General features: G+C 50.4%; 1 protein-coding gene across 2 annotated transcripts in view; it reads right to left on the bottom strand.

Annotated features, from left to right (window-relative positions):
• Positions 1 to 4,452: 4,452 nt before the first annotated feature.
• Positions 4,453 to 17,870, bottom strand: part of THAP9 (THAP domain containing 9) — a 60,366-nt gene continuing 46,948 nt past the window's right edge. For both annotated transcript variants that reach the window (XM_029615864.1, XM_029615865.1), the window contains exons 7-10: positions 13,824 to 14,616; positions 10,255 to 10,421; positions 7,674 to 7,819; positions 4,453 to 6,190 (exon numbers count right to left, since the gene is read on the bottom strand). In XM_029615864.1, the coding sequence (XP_029471724.1) occupies positions 5,370 to 6,190; positions 7,674 to 7,819; positions 10,255 to 10,421; positions 13,824 to 14,616 (1,927 nt within the window). In that variant the 3' untranslated portion in view covers positions 4,453 to 5,369. The remainder of the gene's footprint in view (positions 6,191 to 7,673; positions 7,820 to 10,254; positions 10,422 to 13,823; positions 14,617 to 17,870) is intronic.

The raw sequence follows: 17,870 nt of genomic DNA, 5'->3' as shown, positions 1-17,870 counted from the left end.
GACCTTGATGAAGGTGCATGGCACAGTGGCCAGACCGAAGGGCAACGCCTGAAGCTGAAAATCCCGGTTGAGGATGTGGAAGAGAAGATACCCCTGGTGATAGTAGCGAATCGGAATGTGAAAGTAGGCCTCTGTCAGATCGAGAGAGGCGAGGAATTCGCTGGGATGAACCGCCGCGAAGACCACTCTCAAGGTCTCCATGCGAAAATGTGGGATCTTGAGGGCCCGGTTGACCCTCTTGAGGTCCAAGATTGGATGAAAAGCATCGTCCTTCTTGGGTACTACGAAATAAATGGAATACTGGCCGGCGCAGAGTTCTTCCTCTGGAACTGGGACAATAGCGCCCAGACTCAGGAGCCTGGTGAGTGTTTGGTCCACCGCCTCCTGCTTGAGATGGCCGCAAGGAGAGACTATGAAGAGGTCCGGTAGGTCTCGAGCAAATTCTAAAGCGTAACCATCTTGGACAATCTTGAGAACCCACTTTGATTTTGACCCACTCCTCGAAAAACAGAGACGACCACCCAGAAGGGGGACCGAGGAATGGGTCAACCGAACTTCATTGTGGGGCTGGCTTTGGGGTGGCGCGCTGAGACGCTCCCTCTCGGAAGGGCCGGCGCCCACGAAAAGGCTGGGATCAAGATTGAGACTGGGAAGAATAACTTCTAGAGGAGCCACCGCGCCCGAGAGGCGTATATCGCCGTTGTCCCTGGAATCAAGGAAGGGAGCGCGCAAACAACCAAGAGTGTTTCGGACGGTCCTCCTGCAGCTTATGAACCTTGTTTTCCCCTAAGGAGTTAATAAGCTGCTCAAGGTCCTCTCCAAAGAGCAACTTACCCTTAAAAGGCAATGTGCCCAACCGTGCCTTGGATGACGGGTCCGCGGACCAATTGCGCAACCAGAGAAGCCTTCTGGCGGAAACCGCCAAGACCATCACTTTCACCTGGACACGGAGGAGGTCGTACAGCGCATCTGCCCCATACGCGATGACACCTTCCAACCGTTCAGCCTGCTCCGCCTCTGCAGACGGGAGGTTCTGGGTGCTGAGCAATTGTTGAACCCACCTAAGACCTGCCCGCTGCATGAGACTGCCGCAGATAGTTGCCCGAACTCCCAGGGCCAGAACCTCAAAGATACGTTTTAGATGGGCTTCGAGCTTACGATCCTGTACGTCCTTCAGGGCTGTCGCCCCCACTACTGGAATAGTGATGTGTTTGGAATCGACTGTGAAAATTCTCAGCATGTCCAAGCAGTCCTCCGGGAGGGGGTAGAGCTTGTCCATAGCCCTCCCAACACGGGTAGAGCTTGTCCATAGCCCTCCCAACACGGAGCCCCGCTTTGGGAGCTTCCCATTCCGGAGGAGGAACAACTTATGCATAGGATGGAAGGGAAAGCACATGCCGGAGCCCTAAGTCCCACCTGGACTGGGTCCATATCCTTGGGCAGCGAAGCCGTCACAGTATCCGCAGGGGGCCCCTCAAGCCCTAACTCCTGCAGGACAAAGGGAATGAGGGGTTCCAATTCCTCCCTCTGAAACATGTGGAGGACCCGGGGGTCATCCCCCTCCGGGGGGGGGGGGGGGCACCCCTGCCAAATCCATGGTGGGATCCGGCTCTGGAGTGACCAGAGGAGTCGGAGGATCAGGAATGGGAGGTACCCCCAGGACCACCCACACCCGGACCGGCCCCTGTGGCTCCGGAGTCGGAGGAGCGGGCGGCAGAGTTGGTCATGGTAGTTTCGCCGGCAGGGGACCTGGGGAAGGGTCCTCCTCCTCCTGCAAGCTGGACAAGTAAGATTTGTGCATGAGAAGCACAAATTCCAAGGAAAAACTGGGCCTAGCCTTGCTGGGGGGGGGGGGGCAGGGACCTCATCCTGAGGCAGCACGTGGCTCAAATCAAGGGGAAACTCCGAAAAATTTGGTTCCCCAGCACCTGGCAGGCCCGAATCGGGAGCTGCCGAAACACCCAAGATGTCTGCTGTTCCTGCGGTTTGCTGACCCGGGAACGGCCGTGCCATTTGGTGAGGAATGCGACCCTGGGCTGGATTTACAAGTGCTGCCGAGGAGGGACCCTCCTCACCCGGCAGACTCGCAGAGCCCCTCGCGCGTCGAGGGTTCACCACAAGCAGTGCAGGAAGATGAATGCGGCATCTTCACTAAAGAGGAGCCACAATGTGCAGTCAAAATTAGCTGAGATGAAAAACATTAGCTGCCGGCAGGAGCGGAGGCAGAGGAATGAACCCTGCACTAAAGACTCTGGCTGCCGGCTTGTGGATTTATTTTACTTAGGTCTTTCCCTTACTATTATTATTTTTTTTTTTCAAACTGAAAAACTTTCCAGTGGAGGGAAAGAAAAAGAGGAGCGCTGAGCCCCCAAGGCAGCTGGGGGGGGGGGGGGGTGAGGGACTGGACCACCAGTTTCATCCCCCACACCGAGGAAGCAAAATAGGGCTTAGGTTATGCCACACACAAGGGGCCAAGCCCCCCCTAAGCCCTGCAAGAGCCAGGAGACAGAAGCGTCTCCTGTGAAAGAAGAGATAGGCAGAGTCCGCCACAAACAAATTAAACTTTTTTTTTTTTTTTTAAACACTAGAAATAATTTACTACTTGCTTGATCCTTGAAAGAGAAAAGAAAGCAACAGGAAAAACAAGGGGCTGACTAGCCAAGATCAGGGAACCGCAGGGTGAGCTGCCTGGCATCTGCTGGAGACAGACAAATCCTGAACGGCTGCAGGGGAGGCTCTTTCCTGATATAGGACACCCTTTCAGTTTTGGTGTCTCCATCTGCTGGACAGGAGGCTCAACCCACGGTCTGGACTGATCCGGGTATGTACAGGGAATGGTTATTTATACTTTCGGATAACAGAAGGACCAGGGCGGGCACTCCATCAAGCAGCTCATTTAAAACAAATCAAAGAAAATTCTTTTTCACTCAATGCACAATTAAGCTCTGGAATTCATTGCCAGAGGATGTGGTTACAGCAGATACAGTAATTGGGTTTAAAAAAGGTTTGGATAAGTTCCTAGAGCAAAAATCCATAAACTGCTATGAATCAATAAGGAATAGTTTGGGTACTTGCCAGGTTCTTATGTCCTGGCTTGGCCACTATTGGAAACAGGATACTGGGCTTGATGGACCCTCAGTGTGACCCAGTACGGCATATCATGTTCTTATGGAGGTGACACAGAGGTTTCAGGTTTGCAAAATAACTTTGGTACACCACCCCCCCTCCTCCCAGCTAGTCACAACCCTTGATGGGCTTGTTTGACCTCTCCTGGCTCAAAGGTTCATGTACAACATGGTCACCCTATACGGTGATGGCCTTATATATAAAATGGATACATTATGGCTAGGATAGTTACGCCACTAGCTCGGCCAGTAATGTTCAGTCATGGAATGAGGTTTGAGGGTGGCTTTTTCCATGATATCTGTACAAATAGGATGGCAATCAAACGGGCTCTTCCCACAGTGCTAGACCTTTCCACCAGCGAGAGACTTGCAAACAGCGCATTTCACAATGAAAAGTGATTAATGAGAAAATACTCTGCCCGAGTAGAACAGTGCGCCGGAGAGAGTTTGTTCCTTGGAAGAAAGAGACCGAATCTGAAAGATGGTTTTTATTACGCAGTTCTTCGTTTTGCTCACATGATCATAGGCACGCATATGATGAAGCCGTAGTGGTGTTAAATTATGAAGCACTACCCCCCACCTACAGCGTGGTCTTTGGATGAGAGCTGTTCTCGCTAACAGAGAAAACACAGCTCCTGTCGCAGTTTCTTTGGTAACACCAAAATAATGATTTACTCAAAAGGGAACGCCTTATCGAGGCCCTCCTGTGTCTCTGCCCGGGATGGCCCCCCAGCTGTCCCGTGCTTCTCTGGCTCTGAGTGCTTTCCACGTTGTGGTACTGAAGCAGACGACAGATTCAGAGCTGATGCGGCACATGGGTCCTCCCTTCGGACGTAAGAGCAAAGCTTGTGGGACCTGTAAATGCTCCTAGCCCAATTTGCTCTCTGGTGCCATTGATTGCGCGGCGCCCAGCATCCCAGCAGCGCCAGCCCATTGTAATGAGGTGCTGGAGCTTTCTACATCTGCAGTAAACAATTAGGTGGCATTAAAGGAGAAAAAGAAGATGACTCCGCCCACGGAGAAGGAATGATTGCTCCTGAAAACCACCACCCAAGGTTGTAGTGACCCGTGCGGCACCTTCCCTGCAAGACCGGCAGACAGTCGCGGCACGCTGGGCTAGCAGAGGATAAATCTGTCCCGTGGGTAGAAACGTATCATCTCTCCTATGCCAGTGTAAGGCAGGAGGGGATCAGTTCAGGGGCTACACAAGGACTTTTCATGTGAAAATTGAGTAACTGCTCTCATGATAATGGGGGCCACCCTAGTGTAGGTAGTGGTGTTGCCCCTCCCCCCCCCCCCCAGCCATCATCTAGATGAAAATCCCATTCACCTTCATTCCCCCCATCCTCCCAAAAACAAAAATGTGTGCAGAGCTTGAGCAGATTCCTCTGTACCATAACTCTTAGGAGGTGAGGCACAGGGACCTACCCAGCCCTGTGGGGGAGACATTCACACACACTAATTATACACAAGGAGCACATCGGTGTTTGTGATGAAAAGGAAGTGCCAGAACCAGGGGCCACGACACAGTGCGAGTGCTGAACACAGGGGACGGTGGAGACAAACGGTAAATGGAAGCCAAGGGCAGAGGATCCTTAATTGTGGGGAGCTATGGCTTTTCAGTAGGAATAAAACACCGTGCAGAGCGGCAGGCTCGTGTGGTCTTCGTCTGCTCTCCTCGTGCATGGCTGGGTAGCTGAACATACCAGATAAATGGAGCCGGCCCTGGTACCAGAACATGATCCCAAATAGGAGCAATCCAGCCTGACAGCTGCAAGTCTTTAAAAAAAAAAAAAAAAAGCTTCTGCATCCAGACCTTCCAAGCTAGAAGGAAAGCTTTCAACGAGTTGCTTTGTTTCGTGGCAGTGAGACTAAGCCCAGTACACAGTAATGTGAGGACTTCCAAAGAAACACTGTCGCTGCTCTGCAGGAGGCCTGGCTGGGGCGCCCTCACCCAAGAGAAAGGCCAACGTTGGTGCCAACCTGGATGGACATATTCGGCGACTGTTTTTCCTCACTTTGGCAAGAGTACAACATTGCATTGATGTTGCAGATGGGCACATAACATTCGTAGTCGAGACTGAAGCGTATCAGCGCCTGCCCATCAGACGACCAGGTGATTAACGGTGCCACGGCCAGAGGAAATAAACACGGGCAGATGGATAGAGAAGCGTCGCGTCGGTCACGGCCGCTGCGCTTGTCAGAAAGTCGTACAATGGTGCTTACTGCCGCCATGGTCCCCGCTCACAGATTATGTGCACTCAGGAATGGACGTGGACAGGAATAACTCTCTGGCACCCAGCCAGCCGGACACGCACTGGTCTCGTTGGAGAAACGGGATTGGGTTAGTATCCGTTTCACATGGGTGGTGTGCTGCTCTCGCCTCTCCAGTCTGTCCAGATAAGGCTGGCGCAGCTCATAGTAAGAGGACGAGAGCAGGCGGAGCAGCTGATAGTGGTGGTTGTCAATGCCGGACTCGGTCAGCACCACGTGTTCACGGAGATCAAAAACGTCCCTGTTGCCAATTTCTGAGAGGACTTGGTGCTGCAGCCTCAGCCGATTGGTTATCCGCTTCGGGCCGTGCCGGCGGACTCTGAGCATGTGCCAGAGTGCCCGCTCTGCAGCCAGCACTGTCCTAACGCTGCCCGGGGAGGGGATAAGCAGCCCCCCGTTGTGCTTAAGCCGTAGCAGGTGGTAGGCACTTCTGAAGTCCTGAGGCCTGGCCTCCGTCACCAACGCCCACCTGCAGTGATCACAGCCCAGCTGGCCCAGGGCTTTCTGCACCACCCAGCCCGTAATATACACAGCTGAATCCTGTAACATCAGGCTTAGCGTGGCCGAGGCGTATTCGTGTCCCTCCAGCACGATACTGTTATCCTCAAACGGAGATGGGAATTCTTGCTGAAAGGGGCCGGGAACGGTGTAATCCTCCAGCGTATGAACAAATCCTCGGCTGTCTTCTGAAGTGCCATGGCTCAGCTGTCGTCCTCCCTTTACCCCGCACCGTGACAGCAGTCTTCTGACAGCAGACATAAAATGCAACGCGGTGGGCTTCTGCCTCCCCCCTGCACGCAGGATATAAAAAAGTAGTGAACTGTTAGCATGTTTTAAACACTTGCACAATAAAGTCTAAACATGTCAGACTGAGCAATGCTAGAAAAAGAAGAAGGAGTAGTCATGAGGTTAAAGGGACTGTTTACATGTTAAGAATGAAGGCAGCTGCATCATCCCAGCCCCCTCCCTGGACACAGCAACGTGCCCACCTGTATATGCCCCAGACGGCTTTATAGCAGTCCTGGCTGCCCCCATATGGGGGCGAGCATGGGAGCTGCACAGCCAGAGGGGAGGACGCACCAAAGTGCTGTACAGTGGCACACGCTCCCTCCCCTGCTGGCCGCTAACCATTCAATACTGTACATTCCCAGTTGGAAGAAGGGAGATTAAAGCCACAGTGAACGAGTTGCCAAGAGGTTGGTGAATGCCTGGAATCCCTCTTCGGCATTGCTATTAACCAAACCCGGGACAGAATTCAAATATACAGGCCGATACAGTACAGTGCGCTCCGACGGAACGCACTGCTAACCCGCCACTGGACGCGCGTTTCCCCTTACCCCTTATTCAGTAAGGGGCCGAAAACGTGCGTCCAATCTGCCGAACCTAATAGCGCCCGCAACATGCAAATGCATGTTGATGGTCCTATTAGGAATTCGCGCGGGATACAGAAAGTAAAATGTGCAGCCAAGCCGCACATTTTACTTTCAGAAATTAGCGCCTACCCAAAGGTCGGCACTAATTTCTCCGGGCACCGGGAAAGTGCACAGAAAAGCAGTAAAAACTGCTTTTCTGTGCACCCTCCGACTTAATATCATGGCGATATTAAGTCGGAGGTCCCAAAACTTTCCAAAAGTAAAAAAAAAAAAAGAAAAAAAAATTGAAGTTGGCCAGTGGCTGTTGGGTCGAAAACTGGACGCTCAATTTTGCCGGCGTCCGGTTTCCGAGACCGTGGCTGTCAGCGAGTTTGATAACAGACGCCGGAAAAATTGAGCGTCGGCTGTCAAACCTGCTGACAGCCGCCGCTCCGGTCCAAAAGGAGGCGCTAGGGATGCGCTAGTGTCCCTAGCGCCTCCTTTTCCTCGTTTTTACCGCCGGGCCTCATTTAAATACAGAATCGCGCGCACAGGAGAGTGGCTCTCCCGTGGACTTTACTGTATCAGCCTGATAGTTCGGACTCGTACAAAATGAAGAAATAGAGGACTGGGGGTAAGGGGGAGATGACCAAAGGTTGAGTAGAGTCTATGGTGCTCCAACAGGTAGGGAGCAACTGGGTGAGTCAGGAGGTCCTTATCTGTCAATAAGCAGCGTGCTACTCGCTTAGATCTGGTTAGATGCTGATTACTATATACATGTACTTAAATGTTAATTCCATCCTTAGCATATTTATCCAGCAGGGCAGTGAGCGAGTGACACTGCAAACCATGCAGAGGCAGAGAGAGCCGAGCGGGCTGCATGCCCTGAAAACGACCCAACAGGAGAACACGGGTACCGCACCTGATCTTCTGATGCTCTCACAAAAGAGTCGGAGGTGGTCCAGGCTGAATCTGTACATCACCACGTATTCCTGATCCAACAGCAAGCTGGGAAGGAGGGAGGTCACGGACGTGATGTTCACAAGAGAGCCAATCAGGCAGCGTCTTCTGGAAAGAATGGAAGGGGCATTATTCACAGGTTTCAATCGGCTGCAGTGGCAGGAGTGGTGGTGGATAGAGATGTGAATCGGAACCGGAATCGGTTCCGTTCCGATTCAAATCGTGCATTTTTTTTTCGTCCAGCCCGATCGTTTGTTTTTTTTTTTTTTTTTTAAATCGGCTGTGCCCGACCCTTTAAAACCACTCCCTTAACCTCCACCACCCTCCCGACCCCCCCCAAAAACGTTTTAAAATTACTTGGTGGTCCAGTGGGCCCCGGGAGCGATCTCCTGCTCTCGGGTCGTCCGCTGCCATTAATAAAAATGGCGCTGATGGCCCTTTGCCCTTACCATGTGACAGGGTAACCGTGCCATTGGCCGGCCCCTGTCACATGGTAGGAGCACTGGATGGCCGGCGCCATTTTTAAAGATGGCGCCGGCCGTCCAGTGCTCCTACCATGTGACAGGGGCTGGCTAATGGCACGGTTACCCTGTCACATGGTAATGGCAAAGGGCCATCGGCGCCATTTTTATTAGTGGCAGCCGACGGCCCGAGAGCGGGAGATTGCTCCCACGACCCCCACTGGACCACCAAGTAATTTTAAAACGTTTTGGGGGCGGGAGGGTGGTGGAGGTTAAGGGAGCGGTTTTAAAGGGTCGGGGTGGGTTTTTAGGTTGTGTCCTAACTCCCGTTAGTGTGCACTAACCTGATTAACGATTTTTTTCACGATAAATCGGTGGAATTTCTATTGTATTGCACTCTTTAACGATTAATGACAATTTAAAAAATAATCGGACGATATTTTAAATCATCAAAAAACGATTCACATCCCTAGTGGTGGATGCCTGAAATGTGGTCCCAGAACAAGTGGTGGACTTCAAAAAGATCCTGGGATAAACCCAGAGGATCCTTACTGGCAAAAAGTAAAAAAAAAAAAGGACAGCAAACGTAGAACAAGCCATGGGGGTAGCCAAGGGAGCTCATCACCAGGAAGGGTAACCTTGCAATTTAAACAAACCCAAAACAAAACAACATTAACTTTTCCCTAAAGTTTAAAACCAAACAAAGAAAACATTATTGAGCAGAATCAGAGCATAGAAAAGAAATCTCGCAGACGTGGCGGAAGCAGGGCTGGGATCTGGGACCAGCTTACGTGGCCCAATCATGGCGGCGGGCAGTCTCCGGCCAGGGGCCACGCATGGGGGCCCCCTCCAGAACCCTGCAGTCAAGGGCCCTATCTGTCAGCATCGCAGCGAACAGGAGGTCCCTCTGCACGGCCGCAAGTGCCGGGCCGGCTCCGGAAGGCTAGGAAAGAGAGCGCAGGCGGCCGAACGCTGGAGAAGAGAAAGAGAAAGCCTTCCCTTCCCCCCTATATTTGGCCAGGAAGGGAATTAGGAAGTAGTTTTACAAAGAATAAAGACGGATCAGGACTTTGATTTCATTTTAGTTTTAAGTGCATTTTGATTGTATTTTATTTTACATTATTATATTTTTTTGTATGTGAATTGCTTTTATGCCTGTTTTTGCTGTAAATCGCCGAGACCACTTATGCATTAGGTGATCCATAAATTCAATTAGGTGTAAATGATGTTAATGATGGGGCTGGAAGCAGGACCATATGAGGAGGCGAGTGCAAGGGATCGCACATGAAAGGTATGGAGACTGCAGGAGAACCAGGGATCAGGAAATCGGGTTTCTGGGCCTGTGGGAGAGGAAGGGACGCTCACAGGATGAAAACGGGCTGGAATGTGATGGCATTATCAGATCCATCCTATCCTCTCAGGCAAAGAAGAATGGCGGGACGGGGAAGTGGAGATACTGTGGTGGTAGGGGGCCTAATACCTCCACGCCAGCCATCCATGCACAGAAGAGCAGGCTGCCAGTGAGCAAGAGAGAGAGGACTGCGCCTGGTGAGGAAAGACACTGCGGTCCATGGAGCGGTGGATAATGTGCTCCCTCTACACACCCGGATCAGTCCAGACCACTGGGTTATGCCTCCCTTCCAGCAGATGGAGTCAGAGAAAAACCTGAAGGGCATCCCCTCTTAACCTGTTGTGCCTCCTGCATCTCTTCAGTATTTCTCTGTTTCCAGCAGATGGAGACAGAGAAAAACCTGAAGGGCATCCCCTCTTAACCTGTCGTGCCTCCTGCATCCCTTCAGTATTTCTCTGTTTCCAGCAGATGGAGACAGAGAAAAACTGGAAGGGCACACCCTCTTAACCTGTTGTGCCTCCTGCATTCCCTTCAGTATTTCTCTGTTTCCAGCAGATGGAGGTGGTGCAAACCCTGCAGTCTTGTCCTGTTTTTAGGATTGAGGCTTTTTTTTTTTTTAAAGGAACTAGAGAGGAGAAATGAGCATCTTCTCAGCCGTGAGCCCGCCGGGCATTAGCTCTTAGTCTAGCAAACTCCTTTTCATTACTGAGGCTGGGGCTGGGTTGCTTTACCTCCAGCTTTCGGCTGAAGGCCTGTCCTCAGCACTCGTCAGGGTCAGCAGGTACTCCTTAGTCTCCTGCAGGACGCTGAGCTTGTACTGCAGGTTCTGGCCGCAGATCCGCTCGCCCTGCACGCGAGGACTCCTGCCGCTCAGGGTGTCAAACAGTCTGTTGAGGATCTGTGGCAAAGCAGACGGGAGGACAAAGTGTGAGCAACGTGTGCACCTTGCAAGCCCCTCCCGTTAACTTTCAGGTCCCACCCCCCTCATCTCAAGCTCTGATAATTAAACTCATCAGGACCTCCTCCCATAGCTGGACCTAGGAAGGGCAATTACCTGAAGTCATTGATGAGCTAAATACCGGCTTACTCCCTGCTCCCTCTCAAAGCACACATGGGTGAAAGGGAAAGTTTCAAAATTCTCCCTGCACTTTTAAATATTAAAGAGCGTTGTGCATATATTATAGGTATACGTACGTATACATACACACACATCATAAAAATGTTTCAAAAACCGTGTCACTCCAGTCCTCACCATCAGTACCAGGGAGTTTCTGGGCCCATGCGTCCAGGCCCAAGAAACCTTGGCTTAGCACTTCTGTGTGTCAAGAACTCGGATTCTGCATCCTCAGGCCAACAAGGCGCTGGTCCAAGACCCTGGCCTCAGAAAGACTGAGCTCAGAACACTTTTTCAGAGGGACTCCAGAACAGCTCCTCTGTGCTCAGCACCTTTAATTCTGAGGAAAAGCCAAACTCCTCTGACTTCCATCGAGTACCTGCTGGTCATGATCCCCAAGGCAAATGGGACCCAGGAGGAGGGGGTACTATCACTTCCACCTGTTTCACAGGCTCTCCATGCCATGGTTCAGCCTTCCCTTCACCAGGGATCCTCAGCAAGTCTCACTTCCAGCCTTGCCAAGCACTTCCTCACTGCTCATACCACTCCCAAGCTTCAGTCTCATTTAACCCTGCCTTCCCAGAAACTCAGTGCCTCTTCATGGAGTCACCCTTGGCTCTCTGACCTGGCCATGCTTTCCTTGTTCCACGCCTTGTGGCCTCCAGGCCTACTCTTATCTTGTGCATTACTTTGCAGCTTATCTAGGCCTCTCCTTGCCTAGTGGCCTATGGGCCTCCTACTTTGCTGCCTTCAGGCCTCAAGTATTCTCTGTTCTGTGTTATTGTGTCTAGTTCTTGTCTGTTCCTTCCTAGTCCAGTACCCATTCCCTGCCTTGCCCCAGTCTGAGCCTGTATCTGCATCCCATCCCAGTTTCTGCTTGGTATCCTGCCCAGCCTGTGTCTGTATGCAGTCCTACGTTCCAGCCTGTCTGTCCGATCTGTTCAGCCTCACCCAGCCCGCTCCAGTATCTAGTCCTCAGCTTCCAGTCTGACTCTGCCACAACATCCAGCCTGTGCCTGACCTCAGTTCCTGCCTGTGCCTGTCCACCTTTGCCCACCCTTGTTCAGCCTGCCTCACCACGATGTTCTGCCACCGAAGCCAAGCCTAACGGCCCCCGGAACCCAAGGGCTCAACCTGCGGGGAAGGAGGCTGGATAAACAGAAGATAAAATGCCACTTGTGCCCTGCAGTCCTGCCCTGCTCCTGAGGGGGTGTTCACTGGCCCCATCCAGCATGACACCCACAGCTTAATTCTGTGTCGAGTGAAAAAATAATTCCCGATTTGTTTTAAATCTGTTACTTATTAATTTCAAGCTGTTTAAAAAAGGATTGGATAAGTTCTTGGAGAAGTCCTTTACCTGCTATTAAGTTCACTTAGAGAATAGCCACTGCCATTAGCAATGGTTACATGGAATAGACTTAGTTTTTGGGTACTTGCCAGGTTCTTATGGCCTGGATTGGCCACTGTTGGAAACAGGATGCTGGGCTTGATGGACCCTTGGTCTGACTCAGTATGGCATTTTCTTATGTTCTTATGTTCCTATTATTTAAAAGGGTAAATAACTCTTCCTTATTTACCTGTTCCATCCCACTCATGATTTTATAAACCTCTATCAACTTTGCTCTAGGCTATAGACCGGCCGGGAAGAATCTTAAGGCCGACGTGTTTGTCCCGTGTCTTCGAGACCAGAGAAACATCAGAGGATCCCCGGTTTATCATCGAGCCATCACGTGTGAAAAAATAATTCCTGATTTGTTTTAAATCTGTTATTTACAAATTTCAAGGTGTATCCCCAAGTCCTATTATTATTTAAAAGGGTAAATAACTCTTCCATATTTACCTGTTCCACCCCACTCATGATTTTATAAACCTCTATCAATGTCATCTCTGTTTCAGCTAAGCTGAAGAGCCATGACCTGTTTAGTCTTTCTTCCTAAGGGAGCCGTTCTATCCCCGTACCTTTTCTAAACTCTGTTATATCTTGGTTGAGATGCGGCCACCAGAATTGCACACATTAGTCAAAAATAATTTCCTCCTGCCTTATCTTCCTTCCAGCTTGTTGCAAGCTTCCAAGTTCTCCTCCCCTGTTGATTGTAACTTTGACTTACTCGTACCTATTGTTATCCTCGTTCACTTGAATTGTTACTCCAGTTATACCCCTTGTTAAATGTAAACCGATCCGATATGGTTATTTACTATGAAGGTCGGTATATAAAACTGTTAAATAAATAAATAAATAAATAAAACGCAGTCGCATCACGTTCTCTACTCCTTTTCAAATAAATCCCCAACATCCTATTTGCTTTTTTGACTGCCTCCACACACTGAGCTGAGGATTTCAATGTCTTGTCCAAAATGACTCCAGGATCCTTTTCCTGGGTGGCGACGCCAGCATTGTGTACCTGTAAGCTGGATCATTTTCTACCTCTGCTGAGCAGCTCTCGTTCCATGATCCTACGCTATAATGACTAAGAGGACCATCCTGTAATGTGCTGCTTCCTTGGGAAGTGAAGGCCAAGCTCTGCTGAATGCCAGAGACCTTTCTACCTTTCCTGGCTGGTCAAAGTGGATTATGTTCAGGTACTGCAGGTATTCCCCTGTCCCCAGAAGGGTCACAATCTTAAGTATGTACCTGAGGCAGTGACTTGCCCAAGATGACATGAAGCGTTAGTGGGATTTGAACCCTGACTTCCTTAGTTCTTGGCCTGCTGCTCTAATTAATAGGCAGAATCCTTTCTTGCCCATCCTGGAGTGCCTTACTGCAGCTATAAGATGATGCCTGGGATAAAAAGAAAAATTGTTTTGCTTTTGTAATAACAACTGCTAATCCTTTTACTATTTCAGCTTCAGTAAAAGGATATTGGGGCAGACTGCTACCACCATGCTTCAAGCTGACATTAACTAGTGTCTCCATATATATGCTGATTCTGCCCCACAGTATTTCTATGTACTGCTCTGTGCTGCTACCCAAGAAATCCCAAGCTTGGCTTTTCTCAACCATTTTTTTAAGTACATAACATTGTAAAAATCCCATCAGCTACTAGTTTATGGGCGCCCACATCATTCGTTTTGTGCGTCCATCCATTCGTTAGATACACGCTTAGCCACGAAACAAATCAAACGAATGGACACACGAATGCACATCCCTATCAATTAACTCAGATCTAAAAGAGGGATACTACCAACCTGTATATAGGAAACTGTTCCCATACAGTCCACAAACTTCTCCGAGCCATTCAGCAGCCAGAGGGCTTTGGAGAGAGAAGGACTAAGTGTCTGCACAGCCAGTGCCACTTTCTTCAGCAGAGAGAAAAATGGTGGTTGACTTGGCGTCAGCTTCCTGCTGGTTTGTAACCCGACATCTTTCTGCATGTTCCGAAGGTCCTCAATGCACTGCCACTGAATCTGCCCATATTGGCTCTGTATGGTCCTGCAGGCCTCCAGCATGTCACCTACCAACTTCAGCTCATGGCGCACATCAAAAATGACGTAACACTTTTGTTTACTGCCAGGTAAAGAAAAATAAGTCTTCAGCTGCGTGGGTTTAGTAAAATTACAGCCAAGTAAGGTACACATATCCTTGTTCACCTCGCGCCCTTCCAGAGCCATGGCCACCACCTCAAAGCCACTGTCACAGAGCTCCCGCAGGGCGTGCAGCACCAGCTGCTTCTGTGCTTCCGCAGTTGCGTCCTTCAGCAGGAAATAAGCAATAGGAGCTTTCCAGTGACCTACGACCCCGACAAGCAGGAACAGCAGGGCTTCACTGGCAAGCTCTTGGGTTCCTGCACCTTTGCCCAGGTCAATAAAACCAACCATTTCTCTGCTCACTGGATCAAAGGAAAGATGGGGTCGCAGAGCAACAGTGTTCAGCAGCAGACTGGCTCGGGTGTACTCTTGTGGGTTTTCGGCCTTCCTCTGGATTAAAGCCTGCAGCATGACGGCGTTGATCCCTGGGCGGTCATCTTCAACCTTTAACCACCTTCAAAGAACAAAAAAAAAAAAAAAGACAGCTCCCCTGTAACACTGCAGATCACTAGAGATTGCCGTAATGGTGCGGTGCATGCAGCCAAGCTCTCATGTTCAAGCTAACGTCTGGTTCTGGACAAACAGGCTTGGGACTCCTGTACTTATTTATAGAGTAAAAAATCTGTTTGCTGTGGATATTTTTTCACTGAGATAGTAGTTAATAAAAATAGAAAACAGAAGAAAATTATTCCTTACCTGCTGATTTTCATTCCTGTAGTACCACGGATCAGTCCAGACAGTGGGTTGTGTCCCCCTTCCAGCAGATGGAGTCAGAGCAAAATTGTAAGGACGGCCCCTTATAGGTTGGAGCGCCTTCTGTGTCCCTTCAGTATTAGGAATATCAAAGCCATAAAGGAACATTTTGGATGGATCATAAAACAAGAAACATTGAACTTTAAATCTTTAATCGGGTAAAACTGGTCAAGAAACTTGCAAAAATGAACTAGTAGGCACACAGTGAATCAAGCAGTCGAGCTGAGAGCAATCCCTATCCCATAGATTCTTAGGAAGGGCGTCTGGACTGATCTGTGGTACTACAGGAATGAAAATTAGCAGGTAAGGAATAATTTTCTTTTCCCTGTACGTACCCGGATCAATCCAGATAGTGGGATGTACCAAAGCTTCCTATGCAGGGTGGGCCCCGGATAGCCCAGCTCAAATGACGTGTGCACCGAAAGAACCAAATACTGGTGGCTGTACATTCAAGCGATAGTGACGTGCAAACGTGTGCAACGACTTCCAGGTCGCTGCTATGCATATCTCCTGTGGAGAGACGGCCTGGCTTTCTGCCCAGGAGGCAACTTGAGCACGAAGCGAATGAGTTTTGATACGATCCGGAGGTACCCGACCAGCCCTGATATACGCTGAAGAGATTGCTTCCTTTAGCCAATGAGCAATGGTGATTTTAGAAGCCTTGTTTCCTTTGGATCGCTCCGATAAGCGGAAATCATTAGTAACCTCCAAATAGCAAATGAGTATGCGCTTAACATCAAGTCGTCTAAGGTCTCTGGAGTCTTCGATCGTAAAAGATGGAAGTTCCACCATCTGATTCACATGAAAAGTGGAGACCACCTTCGGCAGGAAAGCAGGTACAGTGCGCAAAGATACTCCAGAATCCAAGAAACAGAGGTAGGGCTCTCTATACGACAGCGCTTGGAGTTCCGAGATCCTCTGAGCCAAACAGATAGATACCAGGAAAACCGCCTTGAGTGTGAGATCCTTGATGGTAGCTCTTGTCAGCGGCTCGAAAGGCAGGCCGGTGAGAATCCGGAGGACCAAATTAAGGCTCCAAGAGGGACAGACACTGTGCACCGGTGGCTTTACGTGTTTCACTCCTCGCAAAAATCGTACAATGTCAGGATGAGACAAGAGAGGAGCTCCATCCAAGTGATGCACAAGGGAGCCAATGGCAGCCACCTGGACCCTTAGGGAATTGTAGGCCAAGCCCTTCTCTAGGTCCTGCTGTAAAAAGGAGAGGACGCTGGCCACCAAAGCTAGACTCGGAGAAACCTGCAAGGCGTCACATCAGGTCTCAAATACTTTCCAGACTCGCACATATGCGATGGATGTAGAATTTTTCCGAGCTATGAGGAGGGTGGAAACAACCACATTTGGGTAACTGCGTCTTCTCAGCCTGCGCTTTTCAAATGGCAGGCTGCAAGACAGAAGCCATCTGCCCGGTCGAAAAATACCAGTCCTTGACGTAGAAGATTCAGTAGCTATCCCAGCCGAAGAGGTCCATCCACTGCCATGTTGACTAAGTCCGCAAACCACGGTCTGCGGGGCCACTCCGGTGCCACGAGAATTACCGCCCCTTTGTGGACTTCTATTCTTCGAATCAATTTCCCCACCAGGGGCCACAGCGGAAACACGTAGAGTAGAAGGTTTTGTGGCCGTGGGAGAACGAGGGCATCCACTCCTTCCGCACCATGCTCTCTTCTGCGACTGAAGAAGCGTGGCGTTTTCGCGTTCTGCCGAGTAGCCATGAGGTCTATATGAGGAATTCCCATTGATGGAAGATCAACTGAACTGCTGTGTCGGACAGCTCCTACTCTCCGGGATCTAAGCGTTGATGGCTTAGCAAGTCCGCTATGTGGGAAGCCACTAACCGAGTGAGGTGGAGCTCTGCCCACGCCATCAATTTGTCCATCTCCCGGGATACATAACGGCTCCTTGTCCCTCCCTGATGGTTGACATACGCTACTGTCGTCGTGTTGTCGGAGAGTATCTGCACCGCTCGCCCCTGGACTAGGGGTAGGAAATGCTGTAACGCTAGACGAACCGCTCTGGTTTCCAGACGATTTATCGGCCATTGTGCCTGCGTGGACGTCCATCGACCCTGAGTCAATAGTATCTCGCAAACTGCCCCCCAGCCGGAGAGGCTGGCATCCTTGGTGACGATCGCCCACTGAGGAACCTCCAAGTCCACTCCCCGCAATAAGTGATCCAGACTGAGCCACCAGAGCAGGCTGTCCCTGGCCGAGTCCAGCAACAGGAGTCGTGCTTGAAACTCCCGAGATAGTGGCTTCCAGTGAGAGAGCAATGTACTCTGTAGAGGACGCAGATGTACGAAGGCCCAAGGAACTAAATCTAAAGTGGAAGCCATAGAGCCCAGTACCTGGAGATAGTCCCATGCCGTGGGGACCGGAAGGCAACGAAGCACGGAACTTGAGAAAGGAGAGCTTGTGCCCGGTCCTGACGAAGGAAGACCTTGCCCAGACTGGTATTGAAATGTGCTCCTAGGAAGTCTATCGTCTGCAAGGGTGCAAGACTGCTCTTGGCCAGGTTGATGACCCATTCAAGAGAGCGGAGGAGATGGAGAACTCTGTCAATCGCTCACTGGCACAGATCCCTGCACTTCGCTCAGATAAGCCAGTCGTCCAGGTAGGGGTACACTAGGATCCCTTCCTTCCATAGTGCTGTCGCAACGACAACCATCACGTTCGTGAAAGTGCGCGGCGTGGTTGCCAGACCAAAGGGCAGAGCCCGAAACTGAAAATGCTGGCCGAGGATCTTGAAGCAGAGATAGTGCTGATGATCCTGCAGGATAGATATGTGCAGATAGGCCTCTGTCAAATCCAAGGAAGCTAGGAATTCCCCTTCCTGTACCTCTGCTATCACGGAGCATAAGGTTTCCATTCGGAAACGTGGAATTTTGAGGGCCCTGTTGACCATCTTGAAGTCGAGGATTGGATGAAAAGATCCTTC

The sequence above is a fragment of the Rhinatrema bivittatum genome, chromosome 9, assembly GCF_901001135.1.
Source record: "Rhinatrema bivittatum chromosome 9, aRhiBiv1.1, whole genome shotgun sequence".
Lineage (NCBI taxonomy): Eukaryota > Metazoa > Chordata > Amphibia > Gymnophiona > Rhinatrematidae > Rhinatrema > Rhinatrema bivittatum.
The sequence above is the reverse complement of the archived record's forward strand: the minus strand, read 5'-3'. Positions and strand labels throughout refer to the sequence as shown.